At 39.7% G+C, this 19,944-nt stretch overlaps 3 protein-coding genes across 4 annotated transcripts; 2 read left to right on the plus strand and 1 right to left on the minus strand.

Moving 5' to 3' along the window:
* Positions 1-1,211: 1,211 nt before the first annotated feature.
* Positions 1,212-6,680, plus strand: cgref1 (cell growth regulator with EF-hand domain 1). The gene is made up of 7 exons (XM_019253828.2): positions 1,212-1,540; positions 2,831-2,933; positions 3,240-3,314; positions 4,461-4,534; positions 4,711-4,835; positions 4,930-5,031; positions 5,490-6,680. Exons 1-7 carry the CDS (start codon positions 1,531-1,533, stop codon positions 5,739-5,741), a joined length of 741 nt encoding a protein of 246 aa, XP_019109373.1. The 5' UTR covers positions 1,212-1,530; the 3' UTR covers positions 5,742-6,680.
* Positions 6,681-7,037: 357 nt separating this feature from the next.
* On the plus strand, positions 7,038-9,834 carry drc8 (dynein regulatory complex subunit 8). Of its 2 annotated transcripts, none has more exons than XM_010732316.3 (7): positions 7,038-7,229; positions 7,462-7,546; positions 8,047-8,119; positions 8,470-8,546; positions 9,163-9,205; positions 9,352-9,418; positions 9,574-9,834. In XM_010732316.3, the coding sequence occupies exons 1-7, from the start codon at positions 7,205-7,207 to the stop codon at positions 9,690-9,692; spliced, it is 489 nt and encodes a 162-aa protein (XP_010730618.1). In that variant the 5' UTR covers positions 7,038-7,204; the 3' UTR covers positions 9,693-9,834. The 2 variants fall into 2 exon arrangements, with proteins under 2 accessions (XP_010730618.1, XP_019109375.1); XM_019253830.2 differs by having other exon boundaries at positions 7,121-7,229; positions 7,410-7,546.
* Positions 9,835-10,815: 981 nt separating this feature from the next.
* adpgk2 (ADP-dependent glucokinase 2) lies at positions 10,816-19,604 on the minus strand. Its single transcript, XM_010732315.3, has 7 exons — positions 19,134-19,604; positions 17,309-17,468; positions 15,410-15,600; positions 15,118-15,214; positions 14,850-14,986; positions 13,981-14,117; positions 10,816-13,588 (listed from the first exon to the last, which is right to left on the minus strand). Exons 1-7 carry the CDS (start codon positions 19,327-19,329, stop codon positions 13,040-13,042), a joined length of 1,467 nt encoding a protein of 488 aa, XP_010730617.2. The 5' UTR covers positions 19,330-19,604; the 3' UTR covers positions 10,816-13,039.
* Between the last annotated feature and the right edge of the window lie 340 nt (positions 19,605-19,944).

The raw sequence follows: 19,944 nt of genomic DNA on the forward strand, positions 1-19,944 counted from the left end.
CAATTTTATCCATAATATCCATCACCCCCAAGTAAATAGATTATCTGCCTCTCTGACATGTGTTTCATACATCCTCTTCGTCTTGGACTTTTTTTTTTCATTATATAGAATCCTCAGATGGTACTACATGATGTATATGTGTATTTAAGATGCATAGTAAGTTTGAAGTAGGTGGCAGCAGAAAATGAACCTGTATGACAAAAGAAGTCATCTGCCACATAAAACAGAAATGTTTCAGTGTCTGGAGACAGCAGCACAAATAACTTTCCCCATGGGACCAATGAACACTGCACACTTACAACATAAAACAGGGCAACTTACCTTGACCTGTGTGTGTGTGTGTGTGTGTGTGTGTGTGTCTGTGTGTGTGTGTGTGTACTCTGGCAATAATGGTATCTACTTTCTATTTGCAGCTGTACACATACTGAAGTGAATTGATATTTTTGCAGATACAGATATGATATAATCATTCCAATTAACTAAAATTCTCTTAACTAAAAACATAAATATATACAGTATATTCTGCAGATGTGAGTATGATCACTTTCAACATGACACCTTGGAGGAATCAGTTCAAATAAAGAGTTACTGGGACATCTTGTGGTCAAATACTAGGACTGCATACAGGACCTATCACTGTGCTATGATATAAATATTATAAATTACTATATAAATGTATATAATTTACTTTTTATCTGTAATACATAGTACAGTCCATATAGTATTTTATTAAATTCATCTGAATAATAATATAAATCTTATACTTTCTCTTCATCCTGGTGTCCATGTTGTTTCAACTGTATCTGTCTATGTTCCTCTCTTTTTAAATAACCTTTAAGGCAAAATGCTGGTTAAAAGTTACATATAGGCAAACTTGCTTTTTGTGACCAAGTTTGGATTTGTTGCCAGCCCACACATAGAAAAAAAAAATGTAAATAATATTTATAATTTATTTAATGCGACAAAACACACAAAATAAATATAATACATAATAAATAATACATATAACTGTGGGGTTACAGTAAAAAAAAAAAAAACACATATACATTCAGGTGCAATAATAAAACGATGTATGTATGTTGTATTTATGTAAACACTGGTGTGCTGCTTATATCAAATGATAAACTAAATCCGCCTCCAATCATTATGGATGTCCCTGTGTCTCCCTGTATCCGGTGCAATCTGAGCCTGTTATGTTACCTCCCCGATGTCCCGTCCTCACAGACTGTCGGTGAGGACGTGGCGTGGCGGAAAACCCGGAGAGAGGAGCAGCAGCTCATCACGCACCCTGCGCAGACTCCCCGACACGCCAGCGGCTCCGTACTTCCACGTGGACCCTGTCATTGACAAAAACACTCCGGTCTCCGTGGCAGCCTGGGTGCGCGCGTGCCGACGCCGTTGCGCAGTGCAGACCGGGAAGCACGAGCAGGGCGGTGCGGGACGGTGCGGGGCAAGAGGTGTTCCTCCAGATATGAACCTGTGAACCAAAACCTACCGGAACTCAAGCTTTTTACTGACCTCACATCAACTATGCAGACAGGTAGGCTCATTGTCACGCAGATAGATGTCACACTGTGTGAGGCTTTCAGTGTGCATGTTACTTTAATATAAATACTTAATATACATCTCAACACATCCGTATCCAGGCTGTTGCTACAATTAGCCACCATTTCTTTTGGTTTTAATTCAGGTGTCTGTGATGTGGAAGTTTGTTATGAAGCATCAGCGCGCAGGCTGCAGGCTGCAGGCTGCAGGCTGTAGTAAAGCTGCTGCAGTGAGTTGTTGTTGTCAGCTGAGGGATCATGTGTGGCTCGATGTTAGCGTCGCTGCTGCTCCACATGAGGAAGCTGCAGTAACATACACCGACCGGCCGCTTCGTTAGGTGTGCAGTCCATTCACAACTCTGCCATAAACACTGCTTTTATGAAGCTTATAATGTTTCAGTTTCTGTTGACACTGTCAGAGAGGTAAAAATGTACCTGTAATCTTTATTATTGAGGTCGTAGTTTGCAGTAGTGTTAAACTAGACTGCATTATATTGATGTTATTTTGACCAAGAGATATTTAAAAAAAAATCTAAATGATGCACTCCTGTACAACAAAAGCACCTACTAAGACCTCATTAATAAACATAAAGTACAATAATGACCTCTCTGACAGTGTCACAAACATTATAAGCTGCAGTTTGCGGCAGACTTGTTGTATTGGATCACATTAGATTGTACAAGTGTGCTTGATGAAGTGACTAGTGGGTGTATGCTGTAGCTAGTTTGTGCAATAAAATGAGGATACAGCAGCGTGCTGTGCACATCCCAAACCAGCATTTTAATCCACATATTAGAGACACTCTTTTAAATTCACTGACTCTGGGGGCAGTGTGGATTGCAGGTTGTTTTTTTGTTTGTATGCAGGAGGTGTTACATGTAGATTGGCCATTTGATATCTAAAAACACAAATAAAGCTACTACTAGGTTATGAGCATGTAGATGTATTAAAGCAGTGGAGATTCCACTTTATACAGCATCATAAAACCATTAAAGGAATACAACATATTTAGCTTACTTTATAACTTTATTAAGGACACAGGTTCATAGCACACTAGATAAAAACAGACAACATATATGATAAAATAAAGTTGTACAAACTCGAGCATAAGTGGCTTCGCAGTCTGCCGTATTAATGCAGAGCAGGTCAGCTACAAATCTGTTTTAATCTGGCTTTTTATTCGTATTCACCTGCATATTCTTGTCAATGTATTTATGACATTTGGGGAGATAAGTTGGTGACTCCAGATGTCATGTGAGGTTATAACATGGCTGTTTGCTTGTAGGTGTGTTCATGGAGTCTCACCTGGGCAGGTTGGCCCTATGTGTCCTGTCCCTGTTCATGCTATTACACTTGTCCCTGGCTGCACTTGTACCTGGGACACAAAGGTAACCCCACCTACCTACTGTCAAGTTTCACTTTCTTATTACCTCTTTTTAAAAAATTGATCAAGTAAATATGGACGTGCAAGACGTATTTTGTGATAATTGATACATTTTTACCAAGGCCTAGTATAACACATGAAACAAAGTATGCCTCGTAATTAGGGTACAGTTGTGTTATCATTGCCAACAAAAGAAACCAAGTTTCTCTTACCTCTGTTGTGTTAATATATATATATATATGTGTGTGTGTGTGTGTGTGTGTGTGTGTGTGTGTGTTTTCATTTACACCTTTAATTGTTTATCTCTCAGGGAGGAATCAGCAGATGCCCACCCCCCGACAGGAGCACTAGCCAATCCATTCGGCTCTGGGGAGGAGGATCGCAGGTGAGTAACACATGGACAAGGTGATGTGATGTTACACATCCAGATCATTTTAAGCTGTGAATTTGCTCTTAATTAAGAAGAGATGGATTGATACATTGACAAAGTAGGAAAACTACTCAAAATGCAGCTTGACATTCACATTATTCTCAGAGGATGATAAAATGTGTATTACATGGAACAAGAGTATCTACCATATAACTTCGTAGTTAATACCTAAACCAGAAAAATAATATGCAAATTGCATTCAAATGTGTCCAAGCTGCAGCTGCTGTCTGCTCTGTCTCTGGACTTTGGCTGCTGTGTTGTGCTAATGATGAGTGGACGGCATCATAAACAGATAAGATTACATGAGCAAAAACATTGCTTTATGTTGCAATTATAAATTTGTTTTCCTTTATGGGGGTAGAGAAAGTACATACACTATCCCCCTCCACATATTCCATACAACAGCTCTCCCTTGGTATCTCACCTTGCATCTATGTTACCCATATTGGATTACATAATGGTTTGATTGATTACCATTAAATACTACCATCATGTTAATGGTGACAATGTGGCTGCAGTTTCTTTCCACTGATAAGATTAATGGTTGTGTGCACTAATCTATTTATTGAGTGAATGACCAGACAAATGTATGTCAGCAGCTTGCAGTTCATAGAAAAAAGATAGTCTTGATGGAGACAAATGGCTTTTATTCAGTTGTAAGAGTTGCAGTATTTAAACTGTGATGTCATGGATGTGAAAACCTCTTACAAAGCAACTAAGCGAACCCAATGCTTTTTGATGAGGTGGCACTCCTCCTGGTATGTGTAGTCATGTGTTTAGACTCATTTTAAGTAGCCTAAAATCCTGCCCTCTTGTGGCTGAACATCATACAGAATCACCACTGTACCTACAGGACAAGTACCCACAGGGTGGGTCAGCTTGCATAAGTATCAAGGGTGAACAAACAAACATAGCAAAGGGATAATTTGGATATTTAGATCCTAATTTTGCATTCAGTCTGATATCTGATCTGCAAGCATGCAGTGGTTAAAACATGACTCCATACCTGCAGGGTGGAATAAATCTGATCCCTTAGTGTTAATTCTACACTGAATATTTTTTGATAGATTTAAATGTACTTTGTGCTGTGTGTGCCACTAGGTTGCTGCAAAGTTACATTCAATCCAGTCTGAAGGATGGCCAAGAAAGACCAGAAATCAGCACCTGGGAGCAAGGTAAACATCTCCATCTACTGGTGTAATACATCTTTGATAATCACTACCAATTATAAATACTTTAATTATAACTGCAGTTGTGTTTGTGTGTAGGGGAGTTTCATACTATACACTCTCTGCAGTATGTCAAATGTGTGTGGTATTAAACACATACGTCTTCTCCTGCTTTGTGCCAGAGGTATTCTTCCTGTTTCGTCTTTATGACTTCGATCGCAGTGGGTTCCTGGATGGCCTGGAGATGATGAAGCTACTCTCTGACTATAGCTCCCATCATACACCTGGAACACAGGCCAATGAGCTGGTGAGGAGGAGTGGCTGTGTGTGTGTGTTTGAATTAACACTGTATTTGTGCCTGCTTGTACATACCTAACAAATCTATCTATGTGTGTATGTAGGTGGTGTCTATGGTAGATTTTTTACTCCAGACTCAGGATCAAAATCAGGATGGCCTGTTGGCCCCATCTGAGCTGCTGTCGCCTCCATTACCTCTCACACAGGTACTGTGCATTTACATCTTGTGTCTATTCAAGTGTAATGACATGTAAATCATAACAGACAAAATACAGTGAATTTAGTTATAATGTAAAATGGTCAGGCAGTATGATTGTATAGTGATGTTTGTATGACTACTGGTGCAACATGTAGTAACCACAAAAAATGCTGTAATATCTCTGGGAAATTAAACATTTTGACATATTAGAAAATATGCATTTTATACATGAATATATATTCTTAACTTGGAAATACTAAAATACCCAATGTACACTTGTTTCTTAAATGTATTAAACAATAAAATATATATTAACAAAAATAGAAATGCATCAAAAGTGATATATTTTTATATATTATATATCATTAAGTGTATGTATAAAAGTATAATATATATATATATATATATATATATATATAATTTGTTGTTGACTGCAGTAACATTACCTTACTTGTTCCACTACAGGACTCCAGCAACAACAATGCACCTCACCAGGAGAAGGAGGCGGCAAACCCCAGTACTGACGAGGAGAAGGCAGGAGTAGCAGAGCAGAAAGAGGAGGCTCATGAGGAGCTGCAGCCTAAAGATGAACAAACTCAACAGCAAGAAAAGGCTGAAGAAGAGGAACCGCATGGACAACAAAACTCAGAAGCTCCAGCAGCAGAACAAGGGCAGGACCACAAAGATCCTGTTCATGTGGGGCAACCAGAGATATGAATGCACACACATGCTGGTTCTGTCTCTTGAATCAAACCAGCAGAAGACTGTTGATAGAGTAAAAATGCTGCTCTCAGTTGAGAGGACTTGTTCTTCTTCCTCATCCTCACAGATGGTCTCTCTCTTGGGTTGAATTCTGAGAGTTTACAACGCGTTTTAATTGACTGTTAAATGATAAATGAATGGCCAATGCCAATTAATTGACTGATTAATGAAGAGGTGGATCTGTTGAAGTTATTTGTGTCACCTTATTGGAAAACAACACGTCAAGCACCTATTGGTTTTAAGCCATCATCAATAGAGATTAGTACTTTAGATTTCCTTTAATTGTATTTATTGCCCTTTTCTTCCCTGCCTGAAAAATACACATATTTGAATGTATTTGAGTTTTTCTATGAAGAGACTGTTGTTTCATGTACACACTGATTGGCCTTATTGTGTCTGACCCATTGTTTGGATTTACACCTGGAAGTTATGCGTACATCTGGACTGTTATCTCATTAAACTGGTCTCATTTACAGACAGCTCAGAATTTCCTCAACCTACACAGTGACTAATATAATTAGATTATTAGGAATAAAGTATTCAGCAGTATTGACCACTATTTCGATGCACTTACTCTAAGCTTATATTTTAATGAGGATTTTAATGTGCCTGAATATGTTGAAGGAAGCAGAAATTATTGAACAGTACTCTTAATGAGCACTTAATGAGTTGTGTCCTTCTACCACTTGTCTTTCATCGTCATAATTAAGGTCAGGAAAGCCCAGCAGAAATGACATTAGATGTAATTTAATATTAAATTCAGCCTTTATCTGCAAACTTGTAATGTGTTTATTTGGTTTATTATATACTGTATATAACATTTATGCATTTATACAGCTGAAGATAAATAAAGCAAACATTTCTTTGTCCCTCTCCCCTTATTTCTGTCTCCTGTGTCTTGTTGGATTCATCAGAATCCAGTTGTAAAACACAATATATACAAACTCTGTATGTTATTATACTGTAAATAATAGGAAACAATAACAGAACAATGAAAAATAATGGTCTGTGTGAATTCTTTATATTAGGACTGTGCTGTGTGTGACACAGGTCCATCGGGCAAGAAAATTATTGTACTGATGAATATAGAACTTGCTTAGTGCTTATTTGTAATCAGTATTTTTTTTATACAGTTTGATCATAAAACTTGAGAGCCATATCGGTCATGAAAAGGTAGTTAGCAGGCAACATAGTGGATCACAAAGTATTATACCAAAATATTTTTTGGCACAAGCTTGCTACATTCCTGTGAACACATAACGTACTGTATATAAGTGCAATGACGAGTAAAAATAGTATTTAATAATGTATTCGTCATCACATAGTTTAGTTTAGCTTAGCTTAGCTTAGCTTAGCTTAGCTGCTCTTTCGGACCAAACTATTCGGTTGCTAGGCAACAGAGTAACAACCGGGCAATCATGGCGGAGAGCAAACCAAGTGCAGGTCCGTACGAGTTATCATGGCCTTTATCTTTATACATATACTAGTTTAAATCGTCGTTTTCAGACAAAAATAAAGGAGTTAGTCCAAAACCCTTATAATGTCATCATAATGTTTCCTTCAAACTGATGTTTCTGTTGTTAAAAGTAATTTTCCTGACAGATGTTTGACGCTGTGTTTCAGTAACAAGTTAACTGTCCATCACTGTCTCCGTGTCCTCCCCTCTGTCTGTCAGAGGCCATGGTGTCAGATGTACACAAGAAGATTAAAGCAGCTTTTGAAGCGTTTGACTATGAGACCAATAACACAGTGGATGTCCGGTGAGTGAGGTGGCAGATGGTTGTAAGACCTTTTGGATCACAACTCATAACTTTGAACACAGCGAATATGAAGGTGGAGTACACAAGGTAGCAATGTTACAGGTCTATTCAACAAAACATCTTAAATGAGACCCTTGTATGCAGGCTCTTACCTTAGTTAAGATATCTTTAACATGTGAATTAACTTCAATATTTACACCAGATTATGTCAAGTCCAAATATATTTTGTGAACATACTCCACATAATGAATATACTACTTAGTATCAAATATCTATGTCCATATCTAGAGAGATGTAGTTGGTTTCTTACATTGGTTAAATACAGTAAACATGTAATCTATGAGGAAAACACCCATCTAGTCCTGTAGTTTTAAAACATTTAATTTGCAGCTTAAATGAGATGAGGGGGTATATCATATTGGCAGGGATCAGCACCATCATAGACGGTATTTACATGTAGTTAAATCATGTGGTCTAATATAATGACGTTTGTTTTCCAGGGAGATTGGCACCATCATCTATTCTCTTGGATGCTTCCCATCTCAGACAGACCTACATGACTTTATAGCTGAGGTCAGAACAGTATTTATTGATAATTTGCTCATATTTTGGATGGATACAACAAATTAAAAATGATTTAATCATGTTATAGTATCTGCTATATGTTCTAGTAAAATGTAGTTAATAATGAGAAGAAATCCTGATATTGTAAAGCCACTTAAATTACAATCTCATTTTCTTTAATGCTGCATTTATTGATAATTTACTGTAGCACAAATGAAGATTTACTGGCCTGGACAATGTAATGTAAAGAGAAAGATGTTTTTGACTTTTAATTTGTTGTGACATTATAAGCAGCCAGAAAATTCAGAGCTTGTTGAAGAACCAAAAACCAAACCAGCATCTTTGCCTTGTTCATCTAGGTGGAGGAGGACCACACAGGATATATCCATTTGGACAAGTTCCTCCCAGCCATGGCTAAAATCCTGCTGGAGCACAAGTAAGACAGTCGTGTTGTTTTGTATAACTGAATAAGTAAAAAATGTAGAATTTTTAGGGCGAGACTAAAGGCCATGAGTTAAAGCAAGTAGGTGCTTGTGTTAAAGCAAATGATTTGTAATACAGGACTTTTCCACTAGATGTTACTGAGGAAACAACAGTATATATAAATGTGTGGTGTATAGGGCTACAATGACCACCACTGCGCACTGATTTGGATCATCTTTCGGCTGATGTTTTTTCATTGCCTAGAAAGTACCAAATGTCAGACTTCTTTAAATAATATATGCCACTTTCTTTTAGACTTGTTCTTTTCTGTGCTGAAAGCTGCTAAATGGGCTCTCAAGTGTATACTGTATTGTGCACAATTTGTCCTTATGTTGTTCACCTCTGACAATATCTCAGCTTCACTTCAATCAGTGAAAAACCTCCTGTTAATAAAATGAGCCTGAAGTTTAAATTGGGGTTTGAAGTTACTAACAGAGAATGTTAATTCCATCATATTTTGTAAATGAGTTGTACTTTCATCACATTGTTTAGTATTTGCTATGCCATCATGTCAATACTATCACAGACACAAATAACAGTATGTGTCTGCGTGTGTCTGTGTCTGTGAGGTATCCGCCCATCCCAGAGGACATTCTCCTTCAGGCCTTTGAGGTAATACCAGCTGCTGTTTCCTCATATTCTTCAGTGTTGTAGTTTAGAAGATTAGCTGGCAGTCTCAAACGTTTATCCAGTACTGGTCTGGTGTATCTTTCAACAGTGATACTAACGTGGAACACTCAATAACACTGTGTTTCCAGGTCCTGGATAAAGAAAAGAAAGGATACCTGGAGCCAGAGGAGTTGGCAAACTACATGACACAGGAAGGTAAAACAGAATCTTTAGGTTTTTACATTGTGAGGTGAAGAACGATTTGTTTGTGTGTGGTGATTATCTCATGTTTTTTGTGTCAAACATTCCCTTGACTTCTACAAAACAGCACTTTCTTGAGCATGGCTGTGTTGTGTTTGTCTTTAAACCAGGGGAGCTCTTCACTCAGGAGGAGATGGATGAGATGCTCACAGCACTCGCTGACCATGAGAAGGACCTCATCTATTACAAAGACATACTCAGCCAGCTGACCATTGACCCTGAGTTGTAGTCAGTGTTACTATGTGTGTGGAGAAATATTGCAGACACGCAAGTCTGAGTATGTTATATGATGCTTGTGTTCATGTCTGCATGTATTTAAGGTGGGCTTGTAGTTCTGATATAATTGATAAATGCACGTTGTTAAATCCTGAGTTGTCTTTCAATTCACACTGAACACTATTTGATCAGCGTTTGTGTTTCAGTGCAGAAGCACCATCATTTAGAAGTTCATTGTTTTGGTATAACATGCAGTAGCATGCTCCCACACATTTACATATTGTACCCACCTTCTTTCCGTCTTTCCAAAATGCTCTCCATAATCACATAAAATTAGAAACATACTATTAGTCCTAATTTTTATCTTGTATGGACTGACTTCAAATGTTTTCTTAAATTTAACACAAAAGCTCAACAGACTGAGAAAATCCAGAGTTACTAACACATTTTTATGTATTTGAGAGCAACAAGCTGTATGCTGTATTTCATAAAGGGAGCTTGCTGCTGTCCTTACCCGAGCACCTTGGCTTGTTGTCATGGAAAGTCTTTACTTTAATCCTGTGTAACCAGGCAGATCAGGCTCACATGAGAGTGGCTGTAGGTTTTATTACTTACTAATACCTTCAATTAAGTTTAGTTTTATTTGAACATATAAAAACCTGCAGGCCACTTCTCAAACGGCTTATTTATTACACTAATCTCAAAGAATAATTTGAGGTAGGCAGGATAGCAATACTCTACTCTTACAAATACTGTACAGATGATATGCAGCCGTAATACAAGAAGGCCTGTATTAAATTATCTTGGTCCAGAAGATCATTTCTATCAAAGATCAGAATAAAAATTATCTGCAACTGCACTGAGAACTTTTCTTCTTCAGGTAATCTGGTCATTCATTTGACTGAGGGTTAGACAGTGTGTGCAGCCCATGGACTAACATTACCTATATGAAGTGACTTCAAATGAAACATGCTCTATGTTTGGAGCGTTCATCGTGGTGGATTATGATGTTGTGACAAGGAAGACATGATGACATGATAATCTCATAGAAATTCTGGAGTTCAGTCGAATGCATGATGGACATGCCCATTATCAATAAATGACCCAGAGAATGAGAAACTAAACAAAGCAATGACTGGCTTTTTCAGCATAGCACTTTATCTTAGGCGATTGTGCATTTAATAGTTACGCATGCATGAAACAGTTGAACAGCTTTGGAGTACGGATGACATGACGTCTGATCATCTAGAGCTTAGATAAGCATATGATATGGTAGCAAACACAAGCAGTCCTCCATCCAAACATGAATGCATGCTGAAGTTCAGTTTCATTTCACAGTAAAAACAATAACCCGTTACTTTTGGTTTCCAAGAACTGACAAGACATCAGAAAATAAAACATATGCCTACAGAAATAGAAAACGTCTGTATTAAACATTCCCTTTTCACTAAACACCAAAACCCCAAAACAGAATAAGGCTCATTTACTCTTCGGTATAATCAAACAACAGCATCAACAGCTCCTTGATACACAAAGAAAAAATTTAAAGGGATTTCTTTAGTTCTTCTTTTCCCCCCAAACTCATACTTGTTGCAATGTAACATGAATAAATGTGTTCCTCAGTTAAAAGGGGCCGTAACAAGCAGCTTTACTTAACTAATAAAGAAATTCAATTGTGTACTCAAGAAATAAAATAATACATGTACATGGTCAGGTGTTCTTGTAAAACATAACTAAAGCCGGGTCTATGGTGGAATGTTTGACTTACACATAGTGAGTTGGCATTGTTCGGCTTGAAGACAAATAAGTGATTACAATCCTGGATTTAGAGGCCGTTTTTCATTTAGGAAAAGAAAATAGTGGTTTTAACATGCATGTGTGGGTGTGAAAAAGACAATGTTACATTTAAGGGGATTCATGGTGATTAACACCAAATCAGTTTCATGTTGCTAACCCTGTGGCTTTCCACAAGCAATCTAACAGAGATGATATTGTGTTTCGCTGTATGCAGCCATACCATGTGAGAATGTGAGAAGTGGCTGCCAGTAACTTCTCTTTTGCAGCAATTTTATCAGAGGCAGTCCATCCTGATTATTTGGTCCTTAAGAAGAGCCATAAACAGACACAAGGAGAGAAAAAGAAACATGACAGATAATAAAAACCTTTGACAAACAGCGGCGAAAAGATGGTGAGAAGAAGGGAAAAGTAAAGGGGAGGAACGAAAAGGACACAGAGGTAGAGAGGAAATTTTGACATCATATCCAGCTACCAGAAGTGGGCTCTTAACATTGTTTTGCATTATTGCACTGCAAATGACACACAGAGGAATGACAATTCCAAACAAATCAACCACATTTTTTTCACATATATTAGGAAGAATAGGAGGCGATCGCCTCACTAGCTTTCTACTTTAAACTTTCTTTGCCTTTGAGAGTGAAATAGAAGAGGGAAGAGGCAGGATAAAGCCAGCTTGTTAAAAAGGGTTCTGATGTGACCTGACAGCTTAAGGTTGGCTCTTCTGAAACTACATTTGCTACAAGGCGAGGGAGACCCGTTCAACTAGATTTTTAAATAGGTGACAACACCTAAAAACATGCTCCCCAGAAACAGAAGATTCTGCTGTTTCTCTTGTAACTTTGTGTAAGTTCGTTGCATAGTGTAGCCACGGGTCAAAACAACAACAACAAAGAGAATTTATCCTACAGCAGAAAATGCAGCTTTGTCTTCCACGACTCAAAAACACCATGCCACAGGCTACTCAGTGCAGCTCTATAAACAAAACCTGGTGCCACGTGACTTTATCCAAACCTCATCCCCCTTTATCTCAAGCTGACAGAAGGCCAAGTCTTGTAAGGCCTTGAAAAAGTAGAGGACAGAAGTCAGATGATGGGCTACAATGACTTGAAGATGTTTGAATCCCAGTAGGACAGAGCAAGGCAGGATCTACTTAAAAGTTTTGGTTCTAAAAAATAAAATAACTGGATGTCAAAGGGCTTTGCATATACATATTATTATATGTACACTATGTTAACGCAGGAGGGATGAAACCATGATGATGCCCACACAAATACACACACACAGAACTGAATCCATACATTTAAAATCTGCTGGTCTAACCTGATTAATAATCACTGTACTCCATCATCTGACTCCTACAAATCATAACAATCAGTTTTCCTTATGGTCCACCTGGACCATGAGCTGAAATTGTGGCAGCATTAGCCTGATATATTTCACAAACAGTACATGTGTTTGCCACAACAGCTACTTTGCATCACACCTAGATCAAGTTTCCAGAATCACATGTTTTGCCAACACCTAGTTAGCACTACACACAGAAAGACCAAATACTGCTCTCCTCTAGATCTGCAGCACCAGGCCAGCGGCCGAAATGTTGTCACCTCCACCTGCAGTCTGGTAAACCTCAGTGCACACCAACACTGGAGCTACGCAGATCTCATAGTCCTCCTCATGCCAGCAGCTGACGGGTCTGGTCTCCTGCAGAGGGATACGCTGGCTGCCCTCCTGCCGGCTGACAGAGAAGGAGTCATCCATGATGAGCCTCGCCTTGCTGGGGTCAATGTCATTAGAGCCACAGACATGGCGGTTAGCTGTGAGAGAGGCTTTTGCGGTGGCTGACATTGTGTTCTTCCACTGGGAGCCACGTGTCACGATCATGGCCTGAAAGGCCAGCGTGTGGACGTGGAGCCGAGTCAGCGGCTTCACCTTCGAGTCGCCTTCTGCTGTGGCATCCTTGTAGCGCTGGTTCAGAATACGATAGACCTCCCTCATCTGGTCGAGGACGGTAGCTACGCGTGGGTTTGGGTCCGACAACACTGTGATGTTGGAGCCTTTAAGTAGACTGAGCAGGTTGGGAAGCTCCTGTTCATTCATCCCTAAAGAGTCCGCCTGAAAAAGCAAAACCATGATGGGGGATTAAACTCAGCGTCTATGAACTTGCTGACATTGCAAGTGTAGTTTATTCTGACCTGTAAAAGAAGTTCTGTGTAAAGTATACCGAGTTGACGCTAGCAAACATACTTTACATACTCTATGGCAACAGAGAAGAAGGCAAATACAGTTTCAGTTCCAGTGACAGACATTGTTTACAAATGTGCTCAACAAATTTAACTAAGCAAATCTGGTCTCTTGTTCCTCTTCACTAGACTACCTCACTCACTCACTAACTCACTGTATTGGGATAAACATTAAGTTTTTTTCACCCCTGTGTTTCTCCTGCCATTCTAAGTAACACATGCAAATTAATGTGCTGGTTCATTTGAATATTGAGTCATACATACATGGGGGATGACATAGTGAAGTAGGTCTTCCATTATACTCTCTTCTACAAAACTGGCCATCTCAAAATGGACTCCAATCTGTGGAGATGACGAGGACAGGAGCTCGGCCAGGCGAGAGAACAGAGCTTCCCGCTCACCTGGAATGATGACAGGAGTAGGTGGAATGAGAAATTTAGACAAAAGGTAGCCAGATAGTAGAGGGTGAAGGAAACAAAGAGGACAGATAAGGCAAAGCGGAGTGATAAGGCATTGAAAAGGGGACAATTGAAAATTAGGGCAGAGGAAATAAGATGTCAGATATAGAAGGATGCCAAAGATCAGGAAAGGTGGACAAATGAGGGGGGAAGGAAATATGAGGGGATTAACAAAGAGACAGAAAAACACAGCTGTCAGATCAAATAAAACTCGGCTGGTGGTGTGGAGTGGGATGTTATTTATGGCTTGTCTGACTCTTTCTCTAGCCAATTTCAACACCTGATTGACTGGCTGGTGGTAACCGGATGTCAATATACATCAATACATTCTTCAGCAGAATTATCAGTACAGTGTAAAAGATTTAATTATATAATTTATTGCCAAAATAAACATTCGTATCAGCAGAGGCATACTTTGCACATTATTCTAGGGGGAACAATGCTCTCTCCCTCAGGCACTATTTTCTCCTTTCTGCATGAAACTCACAGTTTACAAGGCCTTTGTCTGACCTTTAAATCTTAGAATAGATGAGCTCCTTAGCATAAAATTAAATTAACTTTCACATTTATAATTTGCTAAATTGTATTAAAGGTTACCTTAGCATAGCAGCACTCACTACTGCTAGATGTACCAAATCAGCAACAAATAAAATGATGTCACCAATTTCCTCCTACCGAAATTGAAGGGGAAGTTATCCATCATTTGAAGCCCACCCACCACCAGCAGATCTGGTTTGAAGTCTTCCAGTTTCTTAGCAAACTCTTCCATAGAGTCCAGATAGGGGTTATGGTCATCACTGTGGATGATGTATCTACAGAGGACAAACACAAGCAAGGCCAGACACAGTCAGCTTCAAATACCATAAAGCCATAAGCTTATGCAGATGTATGTGCACATAAAGAACGACTTAAGTTTCTTAAAATAACGACAACTAAAACATACCTGTTGGCTCTACGTGAGGAATAGTGCCCCCACTTAGCACCAGACGGATACTCCAGGATCAGATGAATGTCTGGTTCTTCTACTACGTTACCTGCCACTGGAAGAACACAGGTAGCAGGTGAGGTACAGGGGCATGGAAGTAGAGAAGACATGGGAGTGGAGAGGGCAAAGGAAGTGGAAAAGAAAAAGGAAAGGTGAAGGGGATTTCAAGGATGCAGGAAAAGGACCGTGTGAAGTTAAAGAAGATGATTAGCTCCTGGAAGGTAATAATGGTGTGCCAGTGTGTGTTTACCTGTAATGTGCTGGGACAGGACATCTGTAAAATCAGGGCTGAAACTTCCCCCTAGCAACACATCACATCCCTCGGTTGCCATGCGACCAGCCATTACCGGGGCATTGCCGCCTACTGCCCATCTGTTTCCAGGCAGGTCACGGGACGCTTCAACCAGCTCGTTGAATAGAGTATCATTTAGCATGAAACGCCTGCAGGACAAAGAAAAAACAAAAATATAATGAAACAACCGAAAAACAAGTACTTGAAAGTACCAACATGGCTTACTGTACACACCTCTTTTTTGTGTTGCAGTTCTTTCATGCACTGCGTAAAGCATTTTGAATTGCCAATGCAAACAAACGCTCTAAATAAATCTGCCTTGTCATGCCTTCATTATTTATAAGACACTTGTTTAACCGGTCCGTTCACAGTTATTGACAATGTTTCTTTGATGTACAGTACAGTAACAAGACAGACTTGTTATATATTAAGATTTATGAAAAGCTGAATACACTGACGTGTCCGAGTTTGTTGGAAAGATAAACATCAAGTCAGGTACTTTGTATCAAGAGTATTAACATTTCAGAGAAAACACAGCAGACAAGAACAAAAAATAAAGAGAGGAAAGAAACAAATGTACATAAATAGAGGTGCTAGAAAAACCCATTGGCATCACTTGTTACTAAAAGCTGAATTATTATTATTACTGACTCCCAGTAATGTGGCCTAAGCAGGCTCACTGTACCAGAACGTTCTAGAAGCAACACATATGCTATTTTATGAGATCAGCCTGGTTGTGGTTCATCCTGTAGATGAAAATATTTTGAAGACTATTTCAAGCTCCTCTCTTCGTGCTCATTTTTATCTCACACAGTGTCTCTCTCTCGGACTGTGTGAAGCTGAAGAGACACATAAGCAAAAGCAAACTGAGCAAAATAAGCACGTTTAATTTTATGAAAATAAACCTTCACAATACACATGCGGTTTGACCTGCTCTGCACTTGGCAGACATACCCAGTCATCTCTTGTGTTCTTCACACATATCACTTAACTTCATTTATTTTGGCTCAATTGCTTCAGAATTATGGTCTCAGACAAATTTTGGTTATCATCTGTGTGTACATCGACTATTTGAAATCCCAAATCTCACAAAAAAACAAACAAAAAACAAGCAAGAAAGTGAAAAGAGAAATAAATGTGAATGCCGAGCTGAAAAAGACCTGATTTCTGTGTCTACCTGAGATTTTTAATGTCATTCTTATTCACTCTCTCACACTTATTCCCTAGCCCTTTCTGTCCACGATGAAGGCGTGTTGCCTTTGGGTGTTAGTTCCAGACAATGAACAAGAGCTCACAGGCATCACAGACAGAAGAGGAGCAGTCATCACCGATGAATAAGAAGAGAGGGGAGATGAGTTTGACAGCATAAATACAGAATACTTTAGGGTGGTTGTCCAGCAACTAACTGATAAACATGGACAGCAACAAAAACAGAAACATACAGACATGCATTGTCTATTTTGTGTGAAGAATAGATGGCCAGAGGAAAGAAGAGAGAGTGTGTGGTTGTATTTATTTTTATGCTTGTGTCACCACACAGTCATGGCTGAATGTGACTGCATTTGTAAAACAGCATGTGAGGGAGAGCCAGGACAACAGTAACCTGAGGGATTCAGCAAAGAAGAGGTTTCAAATGTGCTTTTGGCTGGTTACAGGAGCTCAAACACACGCTATCTATTTCATTTATATTCTCCAACTTTCTGAACCAATTAGACACATGCTGTATATAAACAGGAAAAATCAGCTAACCAGTCACAGCACAGAGGCGACTCAAGTATTCAAACATTTGTTAGAGCACTTGATCACGACTGACCACAACTATTTAATGGACAGCTGTTATTTGTACATAACACTTACTCTGCGGCAGCTCCTGGTGCGAAAAAGTAGGCGAAGCTCTGAGCCAGTTGCACTTCATTTTCTATGTAGTTATGATGTAAGGGCTGGTCTGTGAGAGGGAGGCCAATCTTATTAAGCAACGACACCCCATCAACGATCAGGTCAACACAGCCTCCAAAACCTGAGGGTGAGGGACAGAGAAAGATAAAGATATGATAAAAGCAGGTATATGCAGGTAGCTACGGATAAAGAGAAGGCTTTTTTTCTTTTAGACACAGCAGTTAAATTGAATCATACAATTAGTGCAAAGAGAAAGGTAAGATCAGTAAACTGAGCAGAGAGAAATCCACACAATGTGCAGCTGCTTCAACATTTGTCCACCACCATGGCTGCTCGATTGATCTGACATATCAATACAGTTTCAGCTGCTCGTCTACAGACATTTTCTGTCAAGTTTTCTTTTGTGCAACAGCAACAACCTGTGACCTGTCAGAGAAGGCAAAAGGCAAATGTTTGCTCCTCTCATTTGACTTTGTTTTAAATCTTTAACTTAAGCTGCTTTGTCTGCAATTCCTCTTCGATGCTTTCAGGCAGCCATCTACGCCGTTTCTCTTACAGTGTGTTGTAAATGAAAGAAATGATGACCTACATGTGTGTTATCATGTAGTCAGCACTTCACCAGACTCATATTTCTGCTTTTATCTGCAGACTTTAACTGCACCTCGCTACCCGAAGCATATAACAGTGAAACTATCTGTAATATTCATTATGTGAGAAGGATGACGTATTGTTATTACATCCAATTATGCATAACTGTGTATGTCATAGGTGTGACTACGTGTCTGAGCCTGTTGTTGAACTGTGTAAAGGTTGGACAGATATGGTGATCACTTCTGTTGTGTGTTTGAATGTAGGTTCAAAGGTCAAGATTTTAGGATTAGATCATGCCAGTCTAAACACAGTACAGGTTAAGACGTGTGGCGAATTATGTTGATTGCAGTTTGTTGTCTTTAGGGGAGGAGTTCAATCCTTGAATGTTAATAGGCTTGAATGAAAAACAGCAGCAACAGTGGTTAGAAAATCACCATCTATATTCACTATTAGTGCCCTGAGATCACTTCTGTTACATACACTGGTGATATTAAGACAAACATCAGCTGCTTCACCCACATTAATCGTGAAAGTGTTGCCACTATCTCCCCCACATTTCCATACACGTGTCTTTGCCCCCTTATCAGTTTGAAAACAGCAGGCCTGGACTGAGGAAGCTCCACAGACATGACACCCAGGATGAGTCTCTGTGGTTCGTGCTCTTGGTTGTTTGGTGGTGGATCTCTGCTCAGGACAAACTGTTCCAGCTGGACAGACATGCTGACCTGGACTGAGATCTGGTTACTGTGCAGATCAGTCGTCATTCATCAACCCCTCTCTGTGCTTTCATCACTGTGCTGGCTCTCAGCTCAGATCTCTTTCCTTGCTTTCACTTGGTCATTTGCTGACAAATCTCCTGATATTTTAAATTGGGAGTGCGCAAATTAATGGCGCTGCTAATTAAGCCATTGCTAAAGCTGTTGTCAGTCCACAAAACACAGTTTCCTCTGTGCTTTTGAATCATTTCCAGACGCACATTCAAGTTTGTTTTCAGTCACACCAACTTCCAGCTTTTGTGCGAGGTTAGCAATCTGCACTTCTCTGTTTTTAGCATTAAAACGAGCTCATCTGAAAGAGGTTATTAAGTCCAATACCTGCTTAGACTGATAGCATTAATGTCTCATTGATTAGTAGCACAGAAACTCCACACGCCCCCCAAATTAGGTTAGGCTACATATCATTAGCTTGCACTCACCGACAGCCACTTTGGGTCTGGCGACGTTATTCATGCCGACTTTGCGCTCAGCCCGGAGCAGAGAGGACAGCACGGCGTCCAGCCGGTCGTCCAGCTCTGCATGCTGGGGTGACCGAAACCATAAGGCCAAAAGAACCACAAACAGGGACACAAGAGGCCCATATTTTATCCACGAAACCCTGCCTCCCCCCTCCATCGTCGGCTGGTTAGCTAGCTTACAGAGGCTCACACGGTGAGTAGTGAACCAGCGCTTCGCTCGCGCTCGACCAGTAAAGAGCCGTGCGTTCGGTGTTGCGTTTGTTTTTGGAGCCGGAGTGTCCCGGATGTGTCCTAACAGGGCGACTACTAAGCGGAATCTCTGACTTTTAGCGATTCATTCAAAACAGCGCCACTTTAATTGGTTTCCAGCCTCTGAATAACTACTTTCTGTATCGTTTTTATAAAGGAGGCCCCTATTGCTCTTTTGCGTGTTAGGTTTTTAACCGAGGATCAATGTCCATTGTTGGGTAATGGGTGTACGCCTGTGAGCAAAACGAACAACAGTCATTCTACTACGAAGGGGGAGTGTTTGTTTTTGCTTTTTGCTGACAGCAAGGCGGAAGTGACAAAGCTCAGAGCACTTATCCTGAGCTCTCCAAACATTTTAAGAGTTTTGGCGTCTTAGCTTAGCTTTCCATTTTCAGTGCAGCTTGTCCACAGAGCAGAAACAATGTTTCTAGCTGATCTTGGTCAAATAAAAACACTTTATACACAAAAATAGCACCAAGTTACTGCAAACCACTCCCATGACCCATTGAGAATACATTTTAGA

This window comes from Larimichthys crocea, chromosome VIII, assembly GCF_000972845.2.
Source record: "Larimichthys crocea isolate SSNF chromosome VIII, L_crocea_2.0, whole genome shotgun sequence".
NCBI lineage: Eukaryota > Metazoa > Chordata > Actinopteri > Sciaenidae > Larimichthys > Larimichthys crocea.